At 37.4% G+C, this 21,346-nt stretch overlaps 1 protein-coding gene across 1 annotated transcript in view; it reads right to left on the bottom strand.

The window, feature by feature from the left end:
- PAPPA2 (pappalysin 2) overlaps window positions 1–21,346 on the bottom strand; it is a 119,564-nt gene that overhangs the window by 64,336 nt on the left and 33,882 nt on the right. Inside the window, exons 2-6 of the mRNA XM_072419733.1 lie at window positions 19,971–21,027; window positions 9,122–9,267; window positions 3,029–3,322; window positions 1,014–1,206; window positions 32–153 (exon numbers count right to left, since the gene is read on the bottom strand). Coding sequence (XP_072275834.1) covers window positions 32–153; window positions 1,014–1,206; window positions 3,029–3,322; window positions 9,122–9,267; window positions 19,971–21,027 — 1,812 coding nt within the window. The remainder of the gene's footprint in view (window positions 1–31; window positions 154–1,013; window positions 1,207–3,028; window positions 3,323–9,121; window positions 9,268–19,970; window positions 21,028–21,346) is intronic.

The following is a 21,346-nucleotide window of genomic DNA, read 5'->3' as shown; positions in this document are numbered from 1 at the left end:
ATGGCTAATCTGTATATGGCAAAATCCATACCAACAGCTTCTTCAGGGGTCCAGTATCCAGAGTTGTCACACACGCGAGGAGAGGAAGCTTGGTAAGCATATTGTTGGAAGGACCCATCAGCAGCACACAATTCACACATAGATCCTAATTCTCTGCAAGAGATAAAAGCAAATAATTTAAAGTCTTGGAGAACCTGATTAAATTAAAGTTTTGACAATTTTTGCAAATATTAAAAAATGAAAACTGATAATACATTTGCAATTTAAAATTATTTAGATAATTTTTATTGCTTAAATATTATCTGCAATGCTTTACTGATCCATGCTGCATTTATTTTGGCAATGGTGATATCTCTCATTGTACAAATTAGGTTTTCCCAGATTGCTATTATGGTGTAGATGTAAGATGCATTGGTATGTGTGCTCGAACAAATATGGTCTGGTGGGTGCCTGGGGTTTTCAGGCAAAAAAAAAAAAGACCCAACCTAATTCACCTCTGGATTCATGAATACATTATCAAATGTTTTTTTTTCAGTGCAACTAAAATAGATACTTTAAATTACTTTTGTCTGTGAGCCATCTAGATATTTTCTCACACATCATGTGCTAGTGAAGCCTGCACGCAAAATAGGGGACCAGGCATCAATAGGACAGAAAAGTACTTAAAGTAATTAAATACTGGGGAGATGAAGAGAGTAAAATCTCCCTAAAACAAAGGTAATTAAATCTAATATAGGTTCTAACCTTTCCCCACACTACACAAAATGAAAAAATAAATATACAATGCCATACCAGTACTGTAATAGCAAAAATATTTCAAATGCCACAAATCATCAATGGCTGTGTTAATGCCAGAAATATTAATCTTATCTGTGCTTCTACTGGGTTTATTTATAGATACAGACAAAAAATTTGGGGGTATGGGAACCAAATGTTCGAGTATATGTATCTCACGTAGTCATTTTTAACGAAATGTAAAGTTTGCAAGTGTTCTAACAGTCTGTGTTTGCTACCTTTCATAGAGCTCTCCGCTGATTGGTGCCTGCCAGTGAATGGTAAGTGAATCCCCGCTCTGTTTAACAACTATTGGTGCCAAAGGTACATGTGAAGGTTTGTTAGTTCGGGTCCATCCTTGATATTTGAGATCGAGGTAACAGTGCATGCGGGCAACTTGGTTTGGAGTGAAGCTGTTGGCACAGTCATCATCTGACATAAAAAAGGAGAAAGTGAGAATTACAAATCATTGCTCCAAAGTATATTTAGTGTTATTTGCTAGAATTGTACACCCTGTGACTGTGCCATGTCAAGGCTATGGGACAAAATTATTGTACCATATTGTACAGCGGGGCATGAAAAGCCATCACAAAGTCAGTGTTGCCATTGTCTCTATTGGAAAAACATCTTCCCTTACTTCCTTAGTGATCCTAAATGATATAAGTGAAATCTAACAAAGGTTGTAACCTTTTTTTTACTAGACTAAAAATGGAAAAATTGAGGTTTGCAATTACCAATGTCATGTATTTCCATGAGATTGAACCTCTAGTGATGATCACAAAAGTAACTATAATAATAATATTAATAACTGTAAAATTTCATTTTACAATCACATTTCACAGCAAGAAGAAAGTGAAATAAAAAAATCTCTTAATATCTAAAAAACCCAGCATAGCAAATTAAAATAGCTCTGTGTGGCAATAAAGATTATTGCTTTTTTCTGTATTATTAAAGGAAATCTGTAAAGAAAATATGTTTTTTGTCTAGTGTGTCTTCTGATCAATGGCAGTGTCATATCGGTCAATTTCATTCCTTTTAAAAATGTTTTGACCACCTTGGAAATCAATATATATGTTGTTTAAAAAAAATCAATAAAAAGCACCTTAATATGTTCCTTTAATGTTATTGTATTATTTCCTAATTGCAGAATATTAAAATTCTAATGGCTTTAGAAGAAATATTATGTTATTTTATCTTCCTTATGGGTGGTGGTAGGGCCTCTAGTATATATTCATTATTTAAAAGGCCTCTCCAAGTGTCTAAGCACCTCCTGAATTCTTTTGGCAATATCCAAAGCAGCAGAGTAATAAAAGAAAATCATATTATAGGAAGAAGATAGGGCAATGGCTTATCTTAGTTTTTACAAGTGATAGAAAAAATACACCAATGGGGTTTCATTCACTAAAGGTTGATGAACTAGGTAATTCCAATAAGGTTAAACAAATATAGGGATAATTGCCAGGTTGCTGTTAGACAGCAATGACTTGAAGAAAACAAGTTTGGGGTTAGCCTGCACTTATGTTTTCTTACTAGTCCTTTAAAGTGACATTCATTCAGGGCAAAGTGACCACTTGATAATTCACCCCCTCAACCAGGAAGGTAATACAGCCCATTCATACTTCCTTACTTTCTCCATCTGAGTAAAGAAAGCTAGCGTTAGTGCTTTCTCAGGTAACAAAGTTTTTGATCCCCACATGCACTCAACAGTTTTTACATGGGGGCATCACATACTCTTCTAATCCCTGAAATTCCCAATATGTTAGAGAAACAGAATGAGGACTCTGAATATACACTGCTGGGGATGGGCTGTCAGAAGACACTGTCACTTTACGTCAGTTTAATTTTGCTCTTTCTGTCGTATTGGGAAGCCGTCCCTGCACTTACTGGTCTGAAGACACAACAGGAAGTGAACGGAAACCTCTATCTAACAGACTAAGGACTCCCCCCTAGACTGTTGTGACTGGAACAGTTTTGCACCTTGGATGATTTACCTTTTTACTTCCTCTGACTTTTTGTCTCGGTCACTAAGACAAATAGAGTTAATGAATTAATCTAGCATGGCTAGCATGAAAAAATTGGCTACACATACACTTTAATAAGGTAATAAGAAACATAAACTACTGTACTGTTGATTTTTACCCAAAAATATACATTAAACATTAGCAAAATAGACAGACAAAAGCAAAACTATTTTTTAATTAAATTTTTATGTACAAAAGTAAACTGAACTTTTTAAAAAATCTACCAATCTCACCTGAATAGCTCATATAGTTGTTATATGGAGTTCCAGTGTAAAACATTTGCCCACATGTGTCATTTGTTGGATCTGGATCTCGGCAAAGCTTATTTTTTGGGGTGGGAGCGGTGTCAGCGCACAGATCCCCTGTCTCCATGGAAGGTTCTGTCTCGCTACAAGGGTCATCACAAGACTCTCGTTCACTCACACCTTTGAAAACATGGTACAGTCCTAGGGCATGGCCCACTTCATGAATCATTGTGTTTGTATGGCCTGGAATTCCATAATAAGATGGATTCACAATTATTCCTCCTGAAAGGAACAACAAATATCATGGTGACTCTTTCATTTGCAGTTTTTAGGAGTAACAGAGCTTGGAAAGGCAATTAGTGTGCAAAGAAACATGCTGAGAGAATTTATAATATGTTACAGTTGTTGAGGTGGCCATGGACCTGAAAGAATGGTCATTTATTCACAAAGCACACAATAATTTTCTAACAGGAAAACATTAAAAACACACCATAGATGTCACAGGTAAAATCAGGTGGTTAGGCCTAATTATGTCTGTCACCACTGATATAAAAAAACTCAACCAAAAATGAACAATATTTAAGAGACAGAGAAGTAAAAGAAAGGAAAAGAATTGTAAATTGCATAAGAAATCATACCCCTTGGAGGGAGAAATGTGCAGATTTTGCTCAAAGAAGAATAATAAACATACACACAGTGTGATTTAATTTCTCTGCAGCTTTTTATTTATGTTTAGACACAATAGTGAATTTTGTGCAATTTGCAATATGTGTTTTTCCCCTTTCACAAATTGTATGGGTTCCTTTTGCTTTTTAATTTTTACAAGTCCTGCTTTTGATTATGTTTGCAGGCAACTTACAATGATAAATATACCTATAAGTTTTCAATCAGAACCAAGCAAAAGCCAGAATGAAGGCCAGACTGGGTGCAGTGCTGGAGGTGCAGTGCAGTGCTACCTACCTTTAAACCCCTTTTTTGGCTCCTGGACAGTACAGGACCAAGCTGGTAAATTGACAACTTAGTCCTGCAGATTACATTGGAACACTGTAACACACCCAGTGTAACCAGTGGTACTCCAATGTAATTGTGACAGCTGCACACTCAACTTTGACAGCTCTCCTAAAACAGAGGACAGTATATATTAAACATATCAAAGTACCCCCTGCAACACCAATACTAACCCTCCAGTTTATAAACGCATATGCCTTGTTTTCTTTCTCACTTTTCTTTGTCAGGAATATCTGTTTTAACACAGGGACTTACGTTACTGGGAAAAGTTGTTGATAGATGATTATTATTATTAAACAGGATTTATATAGCGCCAACATATTACGCAGCGCTGTACATTAAATAGGGATTGAAAATGACAGACTAATACAGACAGTGATACAGGAGGAGAGGACCCTGCCCCGAAGAGCTTACAATCTAGTAGGTGGGGGAATTTCACACACAATAGGATGGGCGATATGTAGTGGTGGGAAGTAATGAGGGTTTAGCAGACAGAATGAGATGGGTAGGCAAGTTTGAGAAAATGAGTTTTGAGCGCTCTTTTAAATGAGCAGAAAGTAGGAGCAAGCCGAATAGGGCGAGGAAGACCATTCCAGAGAGTTGGAGCAGCTCTAGAGAAGTCTTGTAACCATGCGTGTGATGAGGTTATGAGTGAGGAAGTCACGTGCTTCCTCACTCTAGAGAAGTCTTGTAACCGTGCGTGTGATGAGGTTATGAGTGAGGAACCATGTCAGAGATGTAAGTAGATGATATGTGGGACCACGGTTTCCCAGAGTTGTTTTACTGAGGACGAACCAGCGGAGATTTGTTGCAGTAAAGCTCTAGCTTTCTGTGCTGGTTGTTTAAAAGTTTCTCTTCTGGGGTTGGTTTTACAGGGAATCTGCAAACGAAGGGTGGGGCAGATTCCCAACTCTGGGTCCCCCATTTTCCTGAGACTGGGAGAATTAAAGTTCTAGTTTGGAAACCAGCTCCAATTGTTTGTTTTTGCCATCCAGGCGGCTTTTCTTTTGTTTTAAAGGCTTTTTATGTTGCCTGTGAGGGAAGACCATTTTGTTTGTTTTGTTTTTTCAATAAATACCGCCAGGAGCCCCAAAGAGACGCTGATGTTTAGAGATGACTTATTACCAGCCTGCTATTTGGTGCTAACATTGTGCCAAAGACCAGTTACACAGACTTACTCTATATAACTAAAAGTATGGTAATGCTACAGGATACAGTAAAAAAACAGGGTACTTCTGAGTAACCTAAGTACATTTCAGACAGTTATGCACTTCCCACAGAGGGCCTGATTTATTAAAGCTCTCCCAGACTGGAGAAAATAGACTATCATGGGGGAACCTGGGAGATCTAGCCTGGAATGGATTTCAAAAAAATCATTTGCTATTAGTTGGTATATGTTTTTAATTCTGGACCAGATAGATTCCAGGTTGGATTCCTGGATCAGCAGGTTCTCCCTTGACAGTCTATCTTCACCAGTCTTGGAAAGCTTTACTAAATAAAGCACATTGCAGCTACATACCTGTGCCCCTTCACACAAAGTCAAGTGAAAGAGATATGATTTCATGAATATGTCTGTAGGAAATGTAGATACATGCACAATGTCCTGAACTCAACTCTACTGAACACTTTGAACTGGAATGCTAACTTCATTCCAGGTCCTACCATCCAACATGAGTACTTAACTTCATTGTAAGTGTTCTATTGGATGAATGTGCACATCTCACAGACACATTACAAAACCTTATACATAGCCTTCCAAGAAAAGGAAAGGCTAGTATAGCAACAAAGCAAAGGCAAATATATTATATACCTTATGCCTTTGGAATGAGATGTTCAATTTAAATAAGTGTGGTCGTCAGGTGTCCACAAATTTTAGTCAATATAGTACCTGTTCTCATTCCCATTGCAATTTTTTGCCATGACTTGCGTTTTTTTTTCCAACACAAGTGCTGTGCTTGTGTCAATCATTAGTCAATGCAGAATTTCAGATTTTAACTTTTAAATGACCGCTGCTATCTAAAATTTTCAAGCATGGCAGATGAACTCTTCATTCAAGGTTTGTAGTCTGAAAACATTCTGCATTGCTATTCATGAATCACAAAGACAGACACTAAAGTAATCAAGCCTGTATCTTAAAAGGGATGTCTTGTGTCTTTTTTTGGGTATTACCCAAAGAAGTTATGTAAAAAATAAGTTAAGTTGAATTAAAAACAAGCCACTTAGAGCCCTGACAGTACATTCATATTATGCTGTAGAACGGACTAGTGAGCTAATAAAAACAGATAGGGACAATACATAAGACATTGAAGTTTCATTTACTTCAACGTGAAGCATCCTGATGGTCATTTAGTGCAATACAAAACGACTTTTAACCGCAATGAAATGCTTAATGTCTCGAGCATCCATCCCTCTTGATGTAATTAAATTGGCTCTACATTGTCCACTGATCTGGTCATATTCCAGTAACTTCCCTTCCAGCTGTAATTACAGAAGAGTCAGTGTTTTTTTTAGATGTGTGAAATTAAATAGCGTGTCTATAATTTAAATAGGGACATTTCCAAAAGAAGACTGAATAATACAGCCAAATAAATCACTAAGCACTTAGATAACCATTATTTATTACAGAAAGAAATTTACCCAAAACCTAAAGACACAGACTTTTGTTTTGGCGGTTATCTTACCTGGTAAGATATTGTTTGCTTAATTCTATTTTCATACTAAAATAAAAGTGTACAGGCTGGCATAGAACAACTGCTGTGTAATTAATATGTCTGGTGTTGAGAGTAGGTGGCCAAGCCTAAATTAACATTTGACAATAGATCAGTAATACAAAAACAGACAAGTTGACATGTAAATGGGAATTTAGTAGAAATAGTTTTGACTTCTCTTGTTTTTTTAGGCTGAGCCCAACCAGGTGGTTTTCTGGACTGATCTTCAAATGTCAGCAGGAGTCTTTTTGTCACATAAATTACACCGCTGGGTTTGCTTGAACCTTGCAATTCCATTGTATGATTTCTATACAATGGCTTTTATGCTACAGAGTAATACATACATCTGAATATCCTCTGAAATTTATTCAACTTTATTGAGCTGCATCATATATTGATCATAAGGCCTCACTACTAGATCCTGCTTCTCCTCTATGTTGTTTTCCTGCATTAGGGATTTAACCATGAGAAGCAAATGTTGGCAATAGGATGCTGCAATATGGTGATAAAGCCCAATGTATAACACAGCTCAGTAAAGTTGACTGAAAAAAAAGAGGATTTAAAGGATGCAGCTTTTTTTCTACATGCTCATATTGTAAGAAACAAACAGGCGCAACTTGGCTACTGTACTCATAGCCAGAAGAGGAAAGCTAGAAGTTTGCCTAGAGCAGTAATACTTTGCAGTGCTTTACTGTGTATTAATGTTTAAGACTATTTTTAGAATCCTCAAGTTAGACTAAATGTTGATCAGGGAATTTAGATATTTAGAAAACCACTTCTGCCATTTTTAGGTACTATATAAATGAATTATTTCCTAATTGTATACATGAGGCTTTTTTTTCCATGTAATTACATCATTTTCTTTTAAACTGCTTTGCTTTTACTGTTGAAAAGTATGTATGTGTTTATGAACACTTAGCAGGATAGCTTAGGGTGCAAGGTGGCTTAGTGGCTAGTGCTTTTGTGTTTGCAGCAATAGGAATCCAGGTTTGATTCTCAGCCCTGACACTATGCATGAAGTTTGTATGTTTTCCCCATGATTTCTCGAGTTTCCTTTTAATACTCCTCCAACATTCCCCCACAAAAAAATATAACTGAAAAATCTGGCCATCTATTAGTTCACATAAATCAGGGACCAACTTGATGACTTTGCAAGATTTGTCTTCTGGATGCAGGGCACATGAACAAAAGACAGAACTGTAGCTGATCACTGAAATTTATTTTTGTATTCAACACGGCCAGATTGCAATGTGGGATGTTTTAACCTGGCACATTGCTTGCTTTTTTTGACTTTTTGGACTATTTCATAATATGAAACAGATGAAAACTGCAATGGGATTGAGTTTCCACTGTACCGGCCTCTGTAGATGGATGAAGCCTGGATTAAAGGTGCTTCAGGCTTGTCACTAGACAACCTAAAATGTATTTGTAACTGTTGGATGATTCAACTCAATGGCATTTGCCCGAAGTTGACATATCAGTTTATGGACCTACTTCTAAGTAGAAAAAATATTATTTACTGTTCACATGATCGTGCACAGTGAAACATTTGAATCCTGTAAATGTCTCCCTAATGCAGAACTATTAAAGGTTCAGGCAGTCATTTTCCTAATATGCTTGTATTTGTCGTTTTGCTGCTGCTATGTCATGAAGCTTAGAAAAATGTGCTTCTTCTATTAGATGTGCCTTGAAGTGAATGGATGTCTTTTGTGTGTCTTAGGAGTCTATTTCAGACTCTAAATTGCTACCAATGCATTTAAAAATACTGTCTGGACACAGCTTGCTGTAAGTGCAAATAATTCCCTGTTGTTCTGCTAACTTTACTAGCTCTAAGTGATTTTCTTTTGTACTAAACAAAAAAGCCTTCCTGTTTACTAGAATACGAGGTGTGGAACGCACAGGAAAATTGTTTCCTCACAAATCAGTTTTAAAATACCTACCATAGACATAGAAATGATATACAAACCTTCCACAACGATGCAAATAGCTCTTTAAAATCAAATTACTTGTATTTCAGCATTTATTAAAGTCTTTTAAAACTGTTGCCTTGATCTGTTTAAGTTCTGGTATGCAATGAATAGAAAGTTTCTATGTGTAAAGTTTTGCTAAACTTTGATGTACCTAATGCACTCACACAGACTAAGTTTTATGTACCATACAGCCCTATAAAAGCCACAAGCGATGCTTAAATGATTTGACATAAAAAAAAAAATTAATACAAAAATAAAAAATAAATAAGTAACATGACAAAACTGAGAGAAGTATAATAAAGATAAGGGACAAAGGTGTTGGGAGGGAGAAGTATTTATAATTAACAAGAAACGTTTTTTACATAGTTGTCTGTTAAAAATAATGTTCCGGTTACCTTGCACACTAAGGGCTTCCTTGTCCCATGGCCAGGTGGCTGCTCCAGCTAACTCTTCCCCTGCAGAACCAGCAAAAAAAATATTCAGGAACAAGGTGTTGTTCAACTGCAAGGCGTCTCTCAGTTCTTTCACACTCATGTAAGCCCTATAAAGGTGACAAAAAGGAGACAAACTAAATTATCAACACATGGTCATTTTTTAGGTAGTTGGTAATGAAAATCTGGTATTTTATTACACTAATTCTAAGGACAGTTTTAGGCTAGATTATTGTCACCTGAGATAAATGGTCGTGATCATCTTGGGTGAAAATTTTGCATGTGTACAGTAATCCCCCAACTTCATTCATCACTCTGTCCTGGTGGATCAATGAACAACTGGGCTGGAAGGACCACTGTACATTCCTAAATAAATCATAATAGATTGTTTCCTACAGAAAATGGCTCATTGTCTCGCTATGCCTTTTTATAGACGACTTCACTGACTTCAGCGTTCTGTAAAAGACAGACTTAGAGTTGTCAATGCAGCCGCTTGTCATTAGATATTTAAACTCAGGGTTGAGTTTGGATTGCTCAAATTCTGAGTTTTTACCAAACATTGTAAACAACTAAATTCAAGTCAGAATCAGAACTATTACAAAACTTTATTCTTCCATCTCTCACGAAACAACAACAACTTACTATACAAAAGTATATCCAAGTTGACATTTCTCCTGAAATGACTGGCCCATTGTGCCTCTTCCTACCTCTAACTCATGTTGGTTCACCCATGATTATGAATATTTGGGTATTGATCATTGAATGCCTATAGGTGCCTAACTTTTTTCGGTAGCACATTCTGACTTTGATTACCTCCGTATAATTATAATTTATGTACAGGAAACCAAAGTGCTTTTTAAAACTGGCTAAATCTTTTTGCAAATACAAAACCATGTTTTAGCTTTGCAGACAGTATGCCTGATTAAAATGGTGATCTGGAATGACTATGGGAGATTCCTATATAGCACAAAAATGGGCCATTTTCAGCATTTTTTTGCTTAGAAATTCTGTGACCAAGATCAGATCATTCCGTTTTTGATGGAGAATATGCAGCAAGACTGTAAAATCAAGCAAGACTGAGCATGTACTGTATTTATCCATCTTGTGGTGGATTCTGGAGATACAGTAAAATCAAATTGAGATAGATAATTGACCATTCTTTTTTGTCAGAGGGACATTGGGCCATCTATTGCTTGCTTTAGATTTAGGGGTCATTAGCTTGCCAAGGCAGTATGTGACTGTTTTTTTTTTTAAAGTACATATAAAACATCAAGCTTACATATACACATTAGAAGCTTTTGTCATATTTGCCATTACTCAGTGTTTTAATGTATGTTAGTTATTTTCTCCTCTTGAGGTAAACAGTTAAGTTGATATGTGTTACATTCACTTTGCTAGTAAATATCTTTAAACACCCATGGTGTAGTTAGTAAAAAAAATGTTACAGAGCGCAGACAGCTTCATCAGTTGCTGGTTGATGCCAGCAAGCCTCATTAATTCAAAAGGTAAAAAGCAGGATTTCAGTTTCATAGCAAGAACATTGCACAGTCTGCAGCTCTGTCAGAGATAAGTGGATTCTGGGTGCACAGGGTACGTACTAACTATACTTTGTGTTCAGGAGTAAAAGCAAGCAAACTTTTGAAATAGATTAACACTGTGACACACTGGAGTGCACTAAAGGCTTTCTGCATTTATCTGTTAAATACAAAGACATATGATTTTCGTTTATGAAATGATCAGATTCATGATAAAGCCTCTATATTAGCGTTTTATTATACTGCCCCTACATTGTCTGATTATCGGACAGATTAGACTGTTGTAAAGAAGAACTATAAAAGATTTTAGAGAATACACCATTCATTCTTGTAATATTTACTTGAATACAATTTTTAATGTAAATGTTTCATCATCATATTCTTAGGATCTTTATAAAAAAAAGTTCAGTATTTAGGTATTTGCCTAAAAAGACCCATTTGCCAGACTATAAATTTGCACAAAGATTTTCCAAAAAATTATATGTATACCTAATACATTTAAAGCATAACTAAACCCCCACAACTGGGCTGCCAGTGGTTTTGATATCGTTCCTGGGCTGGGTGATGGTGCAGCTAGGAGCAGCAACATCATGTTGGCACAAATCCCAATTGATGTGATGGATGCCTTCGAGGACTGGCAACCTGGGAAGATGTTGATAAAGAATTTGTTATTTCTACTGTTATCTTTTCATGGTGGTTTAATTTTATTATGGTAATTTTGCTGTTATGATAATGGCATGTCAATTTGAACTTAGATTTGAAATATATTAGAACTGCGGGCCATTTTGCCATAAACTGAATGTTGTCTTTAATTGGGCAATGGGAGTTGGGTAGGTTGGCGCAAGAGGAGACCTGCGGGTTTCTGTTATTGTGCAGTCACTACCAGGTAAAGGACCCACTAGTCAGAATCAAAATGACAGCATCCGAACCCATCCTCCAGCTCCTTTCAAATTCCACAATTTATGGATTGGAAAATAACTTCAATATAGCAAATGATATATATTCTGTGAAACACAGGTAAAAGATGTTATTTAACTTGACCAAAACATTCTGTACATTCTTTACTAAATGATTATTATTCTGTGCAGTATGGTTATCTACAAACAGTTTTAGTGGTTATCTTGTGAATTGTTCTAGAATCACTGTCCAAAATACATACAGAATTGTGTTTTATATTTGTGTGTTATTACAAATCATTACTATGGTGCTACATAACTGTTAGATATTTAAAGTAGAAAATAATAATATGTTATATGTTCCCCTGCACTTTGGTTACCGTTAAGGATTAAGGTACCTTATATCTTTTTTTATAGCCTTTACTTCATGTAACCCAAGCCTTGACTGGCTGTACTCCAGTCAGGCTCCAGGAGGTCTACGGCAAGATCTAGTGTTACTGTAGTGGTATCAGGATTGGTCAAATGCTCATTATTCTCTTTATTTTATAAAATTCCTTTGGATGCTGTTTCCTCTTTCTTCTAGGGAATTGGAAGTATGGGTGCTGGGACACAGCCCAAACCTTAATCTTACCACAACCCTGTGGAATCAATAGCAGACTTCCTGGAGCCACCTTTGCCAGCCTGGCAAACTAACTACCAGATGCATATTTCTGACATTGCTAAAATTCTTTCTAGATGTGCTGTATTCTATTCAGAGGAAGTAATGAAAGATATCATGTTAGCATTACTAGGAACTGACTCAACTGTTTCTGCTTGGGTTATATATAATATACCCTGTGGTATTGATACAATAGCCTCAAAACAATAAATCATTTTTTATGCCTAATGAAGAAATTATCCATTATCAAGTTTACTACTTTGTTCTCGAAGAAAAGGAGACTTTTGTGCATGAGTTCCCTGTCTGCACACGAGCAGGTGCAACTGTAAAAGTATTCTGCTGCCCTATTCGAGTTTTAGATAATCCTATTTTTATAGCATATAGCAGGAGTTGGAGTCTTGGTTAGTATGGACCTACTAAATGTTCACTTTTCCCAGTAAATCAGTTGTGTTCAATTGCATATCCAATCATGTATAAGACAAATAAAAAAAAAATGGTCAAGAACACAGCTTTACCTTATTCTCTACGTGAGTATGTCTTTGTAAAATAAACAGTCCCTACTACATTAATAAATCAAATGCATTTTAGACTAGATGGACTCCAGAAAATGGGACATGCTGTTTTGATCTTGTCCTCATTGGATATGGAAGGATATTCAGCCTTTAATATAACACAAGACATCATTTATGGTGATCCCACCCTTTAATTTATGTATCTACAAGAATAAAGATACTTTTTTTTCATATAAAAGTCACTAAAATATAAATACTAACTACAGCCTGATAAAAGACCACAAAAGTGGGGTTTTGTTTGATACTGAGAACCTGCTGAATTCAATAGGGTTGTTTTACTAAGGCCTAGGACCCATGAGCAAATCTGCTGCCAATTTTGTGCTTTTGTACTTTACTGACTGTTCCAATTAGTTTTACAATCAGTAATTGATTTATTGGAACTCCCATTACAGGGCACACATGAGTAAGTTATTCTTCTCTTATGTAAGACATTTCTGATTGATCCACATTTGAGGACAAAAAAAATCAGCTATTTATAGTAGGTCTGCTGTTGTATTCACTTACCTACTTAGCTTAATATATCACGTGTTTACCAAAATTAAAAAAAAACCAGATAATTTTTTGTCAGGCTTGGATAATTAAAGCAGAACTAAACGTAAGCAAGAAAATTTGCTAGCAGGAGAGTCGTTATTGCATGTCCCTTCTGGATTAAATAAACATACCTGCCTTTTTGAATTCTTGTCATCAATGTACATTGAGCTGTGCTTGTGCAGCTCAGTAGACAATGACAATGTAGCTGGGTGCTTGGATTAAATGAACTTCCATGCTCAGAAGTTACATCATTCTGACTTGGCCAATCAAGATGGGCAAAGGCTCAACCCGAAGGAGGACTAATGGAAGATGGCAGAGTCCACATGGGAGCAAGGATGTCAGTGTAAATAAAAGATTGCAAACAAGCAGGTAAGCTTATGTTATCACAGAAGGGCCATTGTCTGTTCCTCCTGCAATGAAAGGATGTACCTATTTACCATTTTTACTCCTTAAGCTTTGTTCTGCTTAAAGATGGCCACAGCTTTATCTTACTAACAATTTCCAAAGTGACTGATTGGATTATTGCCTATTGTGTAAACAAAGTGATTATGTACTTTAGAAAATAAACACTATTTTTATTACCTCAATCCCAATAAATGCAAATAATACATTTCTAGCAAAAGAAAAACAGCTAATCAGAAATTCAGGATACAACAACAGAAATGGTTAGTATTGGAGCCCACCAACTCGGTTACATTATGCTGACTGACAGTATTGCTTATACTTAACAAAATAAGAAAAGCTTTTTATCACATTATAAAAGCTGATCTGTCTATTTTTAATCACGGCTGCACAGCTATAGCATTCTGAGATGGAGTAAACAAACAGATCCTGCATTTCTTTTACTCTTTGCATGGAGTAAACATAAATAACCCATGCTACCTAATCTAAAGGGTTGAAGTTCTAAAATTGATTGGGGTTATGTTTTATGGCCAGTTTAGAAGTAAACAGTGATTAGCCAAGGTCTTCTGAATTAGCTGGGAGTTGAGTGGTTGATGAGTTCTTTCCAGGGTCCTGATTACTCTGAGCACCGTTACAAATCATGCTTCAGATTATGGTAACACAAGGCCACCCTGCACCAGCAACTTAAAACGCTCTGCTGCCTTCATAAATTGCAGGCTGATTCCTACAATGATATCTCCCATTATGAAGATGATAAATGTCTGTGAAATTTTCCTACCACAAATATACCATAAACATCGTTCTCACCTTTGTTATTTTTTGGTACAACAGCATTAAACAAAACATTTTTTAAAGATCTGGTGCAATGGGAAAGTGTCCTCTCAGAACATACATAGGAAGATCATCTGCTCTTGTCAAACTGTTACTGACTCTATTCATGTATCTATTGCAAAATGAAGGTTGCATTAAATTCAAAATAGATCCCAGGTTTATCAAAACAAAATTATGAGGCTAAAGGTATAGCTGTGAAGCCCTTATAAAAGATGTCTAAATCTCCTGTTTAATCTTAGTGCTGAGAACAGATGCTCAGAACTGTCACTGACTCAGCCACCTCCTTTTAAGTTCCACTTAAGTGATTGTTTTGCCCTCCTCTACCAGCCTGATTTACTAATGGAATATAGAATGTAAACTAAATTGCCACCACGGGCAGGTGAAGAAAAGAAAAAAATAATTTCCAAATACTAAAATAAAAAGTTGTAGTTTTGATATTGTGGAGGGGGAAAGAAACCAATGAAAATCTTTTTTTATGAGCAGGAAACAAAATACTAGCTTGCAGTTTCCAAAACACTTTTTGAAGGTTTTTAATACCTGATTTGTTTGTTAGAATCATATATACCTTCAACACATATGAAGTTTCCACTTCATATTAATACAGGATGTCCGACATAAAGCTCATAGACACATAAAGAAAATCCAATAATTGGCACAGACTTTAAAATGAATTAAGTTAAAGTACATGTATAGTCATATACTTTTATTGCTTTGGATGGAGTAGGAAATAGTTTAATCTGTTATCAGGTTATTGTTTGCTGTCTGTGCCCTGCTTGTAATATTTTCCTTGTCATGCACGGAGAGACAAGACCACTAGGGGGCGCTATGGCTTGCATGGAGGTGATGTGAGCCCTGCGAAGGGCCAAGGCGCAGAGTCTAAGCAGTAACCAGGTCTTCTCCAGAGCCTCTGATGGTGAGGATGTTGCGCCGCTGGTTACTGCCAGGTTGTGGTCTTTGGGCACACACCGAGGTGGGCAAAACACGGTACCCAATTACCCAGCAGAAGGATAGTCAAAGGAAGGCCAGGGTCGAGGCAGGCAGCAAGCAAGAGAGGTCAGGTCACATGCCAGGGGTCAATTGCCAGGGATCCAGGGGATAGACACAGGGCCCACTGTGGGCACAGGGAACACAGGAGACACTAGAAGCAACAAGAGGCACAGGTGACTCAGGGATATTCACAGACACACAGGGAGCACAGGGAAGTTGGCTCGGAACCAACAGACTGGACAATGAGGGGTTAACGCAGGAGCTGGACAGAGGAAACATTGATATAAGCACCACGTGAACAGTAACTAGCTGAATAGAACTAGGGGCTCGGCACAATGGAGACACGTTGCACAAACACTGAGTGCTGTGTATGAGCTAGCTAAAGAGCCAGGGGTGGTTAAGAGGCTATTCTCTGATTGGCCAGCGAAGTGGGTAAAGCTTGTTAGCATAGGCACACCCGAGTTAGAACTGCCCAGATGCGCAGGAGAGAGGCTTCTGCGCTTTAATGAGGTAGCGGTAAGTGTGACATTCCTCTACTTTCTGCTTTGAAGATGCAAAAATTACGTGAAATCTACCCATACCAATGTTATTTTCATGTTAGCCAGTTTGCTGTCATAACAACTCTAAAATTCAAGATTTACCTCTTGTCACGATGACAAACAGAGGAGTGAATCCCTTTGTTAAGGAGACCAACCTCAATAAAACTTGGCCATGGTATAACTCTTCTCCAATACGTCCAAATCTAAAAAGTTTTGCATTTACTTAGTTTTACCCAACAGGCTCATTATTATTCCGAACCTGTTGAATATGCTGCAATTGGCCAGGAAACTGTTGCTGACTTGATTAATCTATTTCTTGGTTCAGCTGAATTAATAAATGTGTTAAATTTAATAAATGTGAAGTCAGTTAAATATCATCTGTCCTGAAAAAATAAACAGTCAGCATATTTGTAATATATATTCATTTCATGCAAGATTGAAGATTGGTTAAAATGTTTGTGAATTAGCAAATCGAGCTGTTTAGATCTCTGTTATAAGTTCATCTCTATTTACACAGCAATAAGGAAATTGTTTCATGAAGAGCTCATAATGTGGGACCATGACAGAAGGCCATGGCTGGTGAGATGCTACGTGATCTTTCTATCCTTTAAGTGATTGCCAGCAGATTTATCACACCAGATTGTTGGGCTTCTTTCTGGTGCACTAAAACAATAATTATTTTCTTCCATAACAAACCTTTTAGGATAAAACACAAGTACATTTTCTGGAAAACACATTCAAAGCAACATCCCTAAGGCTACGTACACAAGTCAGATGATTCTGGATAATCGCCTCAGAGCTGGTATTGGATGAGAATCTGACATGTGTACAGTGCTCGTCTGACATCGTTCATGAATCTGTCCTGGTGGATCCATGAACGATGAATGATCCTAATACAAGTAAACAGAAGAGAGCGCAGCAGGGTGCCTCTTCGTTGTGCTCCCCCCTCCCCTCTCCATAGAGCAGAATGGTGGCGTATATACAGCGCTCGTTCAGACTTTTGTAATTGTAAAGGATCATGAAAGATCTTTTCCAACAACAAATATTGAACGTGTGTCACCTAAGAGTTGAAATGCTGACATTGCCCATGTGTGTTGGGGTTTACATACTTGAAGGCCATGGTATTAGCTAGATGTACTTGACTGGTATCTCTGGGCTTGGGGCTGCCATTCATTTAATCAAAGAAAACTATTATAGTTTTGAAAAACATTTAAATTACATTTTCATGTTTTTGTTTCCGTTGCTTTTTTATTTATAGAAAGTCTTTATTTTTGCACATAATGATTTACAATTATAGGGTCCGTCTATGTCATATACATAATATAAATTCAATAACTGGAAATTACTAATCAATTAGTTTTTAGGAAGATTTTCTAAAGGAAGAATATATATGTAGCTAAAATATTGTATTTTCTTTCAAATTGTCTCTTCATAACTGAATCTCTCTATGAGGTCTACAGAGCAGTGAGACGTGGGATGTAAGCTGGAGTTATGGGTCAACTTTTAAACAGAACATGTGTATGAAATGGGATTGTTTCCAGTGACAGTAGAACGAACAAGGGCTGTACATACGGCTCTGTTTAGTTCATTACAGAGAGAATGAAGGAAGAGCAGAAAGTACCCCATTGCAACCCCCTCCACTGGAAATGACATCCCTGCCCATGGGTTTAGAGATCCACTGTGGCTAAACGACATTGGAGGACCGCTTAACAGCTGATAGATTATCATGCCTATGATCATGCTCATATCGTGCAACAATTATCTAGCATGTGTACCTAGCATAACAGTCCCTCTCTTGCCTCTCCTGTTGACAGACTTCTGAGATTCAGCTTATGAGATAAAAAAGAGACTTTTACAACACCACAACAGGCTTAGTATTATCACATGATAAATGAAAGGACATTGAAAGGACACGTCTGCTTTTGTTCCTCGTTCATCCTGTTTCATCTGTTCAGTCTGTTATGGATGCAGGTTTGTCATCTGCAGCCCCTATTTACCATACAATGATGCGCAATATATCCACACTTGAATAAGCATTGGTAGGAATACAACATTTTTACCATAAACCACCAGCTTCTGAGCATAAGCTAAAGAAACATTTACACCATATGCAAACAAAGGACATCAACTCTGCTTATGAGAAAGCATTAGTAACTGAAGGAATGCTGCTGTTCCTAATGTAAACCTAGCTAGATGTTTTTATCTTACAGGGATAGTTTTAAAAGGGTATGGCAGAGAATTCATGTTGATGACATTCACACAACATACTTTAAACTACAATTTTCATTGACGTACATTCACATGTAAGGTTTATGCAGTGTGACTATGACGCATCAGACACTACAATTTGGGTGCCCTCCGGATTACACTTCATAATCTAACAGACATGGTTCAACATACCTAACCCCACAGCATTGTTGTATGAACCATGTGACCAGCATGACGTACTAGAGAGGATGTATGAAAAACTCACTTCCATTAAAAACAAAAACTTAAAGCGGACCTAAACTCAAAATTTGTACTTTACATAAAAGGGTGGACAACCCTTTTATACAAAGTAAAAATCTGATGCAGCACTGCCCCTTCCAGTCTTGATCGCTGTGACGCAGAGCCTCCTGGCATTCTTACGTTACGGATCCCAGTGAGCTCTTGGCTTGCTCCCCTGTATCATAGTTTAGTGTCCAGAGCAGAAAGAATGCTCTGCGAAAACTCAGCATTCATTCAAGTGGGAGCGTACTAAGGGCTTAGGACTCCCCCATCCCCATATAACATTGCTAGGTGCTGAATGGCCAATTGACAAGCACCCACATTGTAAAATTGGAGAAACACAAGTAAGACACATAGGGCCTGATTTATTAAAGCTCCCCAAGGCTGAAGAGGATACGCTTTCATCAGTGAAGCTGGGTGATCCAGTAAACCTGAAATGGGTTTCTTCAAAGTCATTTGCTATTTGCTAAAAAATGTTTTTAATCCTGGACTAGATACATTAGAGATTTGATGGATCACCCAGTTTCACTGGTGAAAGTGTATCTTCTCCAGCCCTGGGGAGCTTTAATAAATCAGGCCCATTCCCCCCCCCCCCACAAACATTAAACAGAGCAGCAGAGGAAGTAAAGGGTAGTTACGTGTAATTTGCTACAACAACTGCTGCTGTTAAAGTGAATCTCTTGAGTCCTTCAAAGGAAAGTTTGAGTTTTACTTTAATTCCTTTTTTGAAAAGTAATACTTGACTATATTCCAAGGTATGTGCAGCATAATATAGTAATATGTCTGCTTCATCAGATCTACTAGTGTAGGAAATAACCCATCAGTTAAATACACACAGCATAAACACTCACCAATCACCATGTAATGTCATACAGTATATGTTGATTGTCCAAATCAGGAGGTGTGAAATTAGTTCAACCACCTCTTCTAATAATAAAATCCTATCCTTGGTGTCAGGAAGTCTGCATAGATATAATAATGATTCAAATTACATTAGAAAAACTGTGACTTTTTGTTTCAAAATGACAGGGTAGAGATATTAAAACTGCATTACAGGTGGAATACGGATGGTATGAAATAGGTATTTTCCTACAGTAAAGCAGCTTGGAAATCTACAAGATGCAGCATGATGAAAGAGACCTGCAAAATATCTTCAGCATTACAGAAAAAGTCCAGCTGAATGTGACTTACCACTACTAGATACCTGTGATAACTTGGACATGGATTATAGATACATAAAATAGAAAACAATGTATAAAAATGTATAGGTAAATAATGGCAGAATCATAGAAGCAGGTATACAAAAAACATAATAAATGGATGATTTTACTAATTTTTACTACTTTTTTTTTTAATAGTTTTTGTACATCCTTACCTCCCTTGTGCGTCAGGATCAAAGCAAGTCCTGCTGGTATTTCCAGGTTCTTTGGATAGGCAACAGTCTCCATCATCATAGTCATCTCTTGCAGTGTTGCATTCAAGGTGACATACTCCATCGCCTTTCTTCCTTGAATTGCACGGCCTGAAGAACCTGCAGTCCCCACCATCATAGCCAGTAAGTAGATGCTTACATTCAGGATCACATTGGTCATTGCCGATTTTTCCTGGTTCACATCCAGGAAGTACTACTCGATTTCGCAGGCTAGAGTTATGGATCTCCACTATGTTTAGCTGCCAATGAATGCTGTGTGGGCTGTAAGCTTCAGATAAAGCTTGATGTTGCCTCTGAATTTGTTCAGCACTTACCAAAGGCCTGGAACCATCATCTTCACACAGATTGACCACCCGGTAATGGATCTCCTTTTCCCATTTTACTCCAGGCCGGTTATATCCAGCAGACACATCTGGAAAATCACATAAGGTTTTCCCACAAGGAGGAAGTGAGATGGAGGAGATCATGTCCTTTACTGGTACTAACCCTGGGACAACTTCTGGATGCACCCCATCTCTGTATATGTTCCATATATTCCTAAACAACAGCGAGGAGCTGTGAAGTCCTTGTGAAGTCTGATATGATCTTCTCATGAATTCAGTTCGCAGATGTTTGTGAGTTCTAACTTCTGACCAAAGATGAAGGGAGAAAACATAGCCCCGATAGTGGTTACCAGACTCTGAGTTGTCTCCACCAACTAAGAGGGATCTGCATAAGGACATATAAGTACTGTGAAGGGGACCCAGTTGATCTTTTGCTCTAGCAACTTGTACTCCATCCACATAGAGCAACATTTGTTGCCCATCATAGCTAGCAGCAAGATGAGTCCAAGTTCCAGGCTTGTAGCTTTGTGGTGACATTAGGGTAGTAGCACGGGGAGAGCGGTCAGTTCGGAGTGAGAAGTAGAAACGAGCATCTTTCTTTGACCCGAACACTGCAGGACGTATACCAATAGACCAACCACGTTCACTCACCACGTGAGAGCAATTATCAAACATGCCTGGTAGAAGAAACAAAGGACAATAGCTAGTAAGGAGTTTATATTACTTAACAGAAGGGTTAAATCGTGTTATCAAAGCACAATATAAAATCAAATCACCTCTATTCATCTGAATACCAGTCAGAGATGGCCGTATATTAAAGCCAATTTAACTTTTATCCCGGTGACTGCATAAAAAAAAATCACTCTTCACAGTGAATTGCAATTATCATGCACTTGCAGGTAGTCTCCTGGATTCATGCTATCATTAGCTTCTCAAGGACCTAATCAACACATTCTAAAATTTAAATTCCCAGATTGAAAATTAGAGGAAAAAAAA

The sequence above is a fragment of the Pyxicephalus adspersus genome, chromosome 8, assembly GCF_032062135.1.
Source record: "Pyxicephalus adspersus chromosome 8, UCB_Pads_2.0, whole genome shotgun sequence".
Taxonomy (NCBI): Eukaryota; Metazoa; Chordata; class Amphibia; order Anura; family Pyxicephalidae; genus Pyxicephalus; species Pyxicephalus adspersus.
The sequence above is the reverse complement of the archived record's forward strand: the minus strand, read 5'-3'. Positions and strand labels throughout refer to the sequence as shown.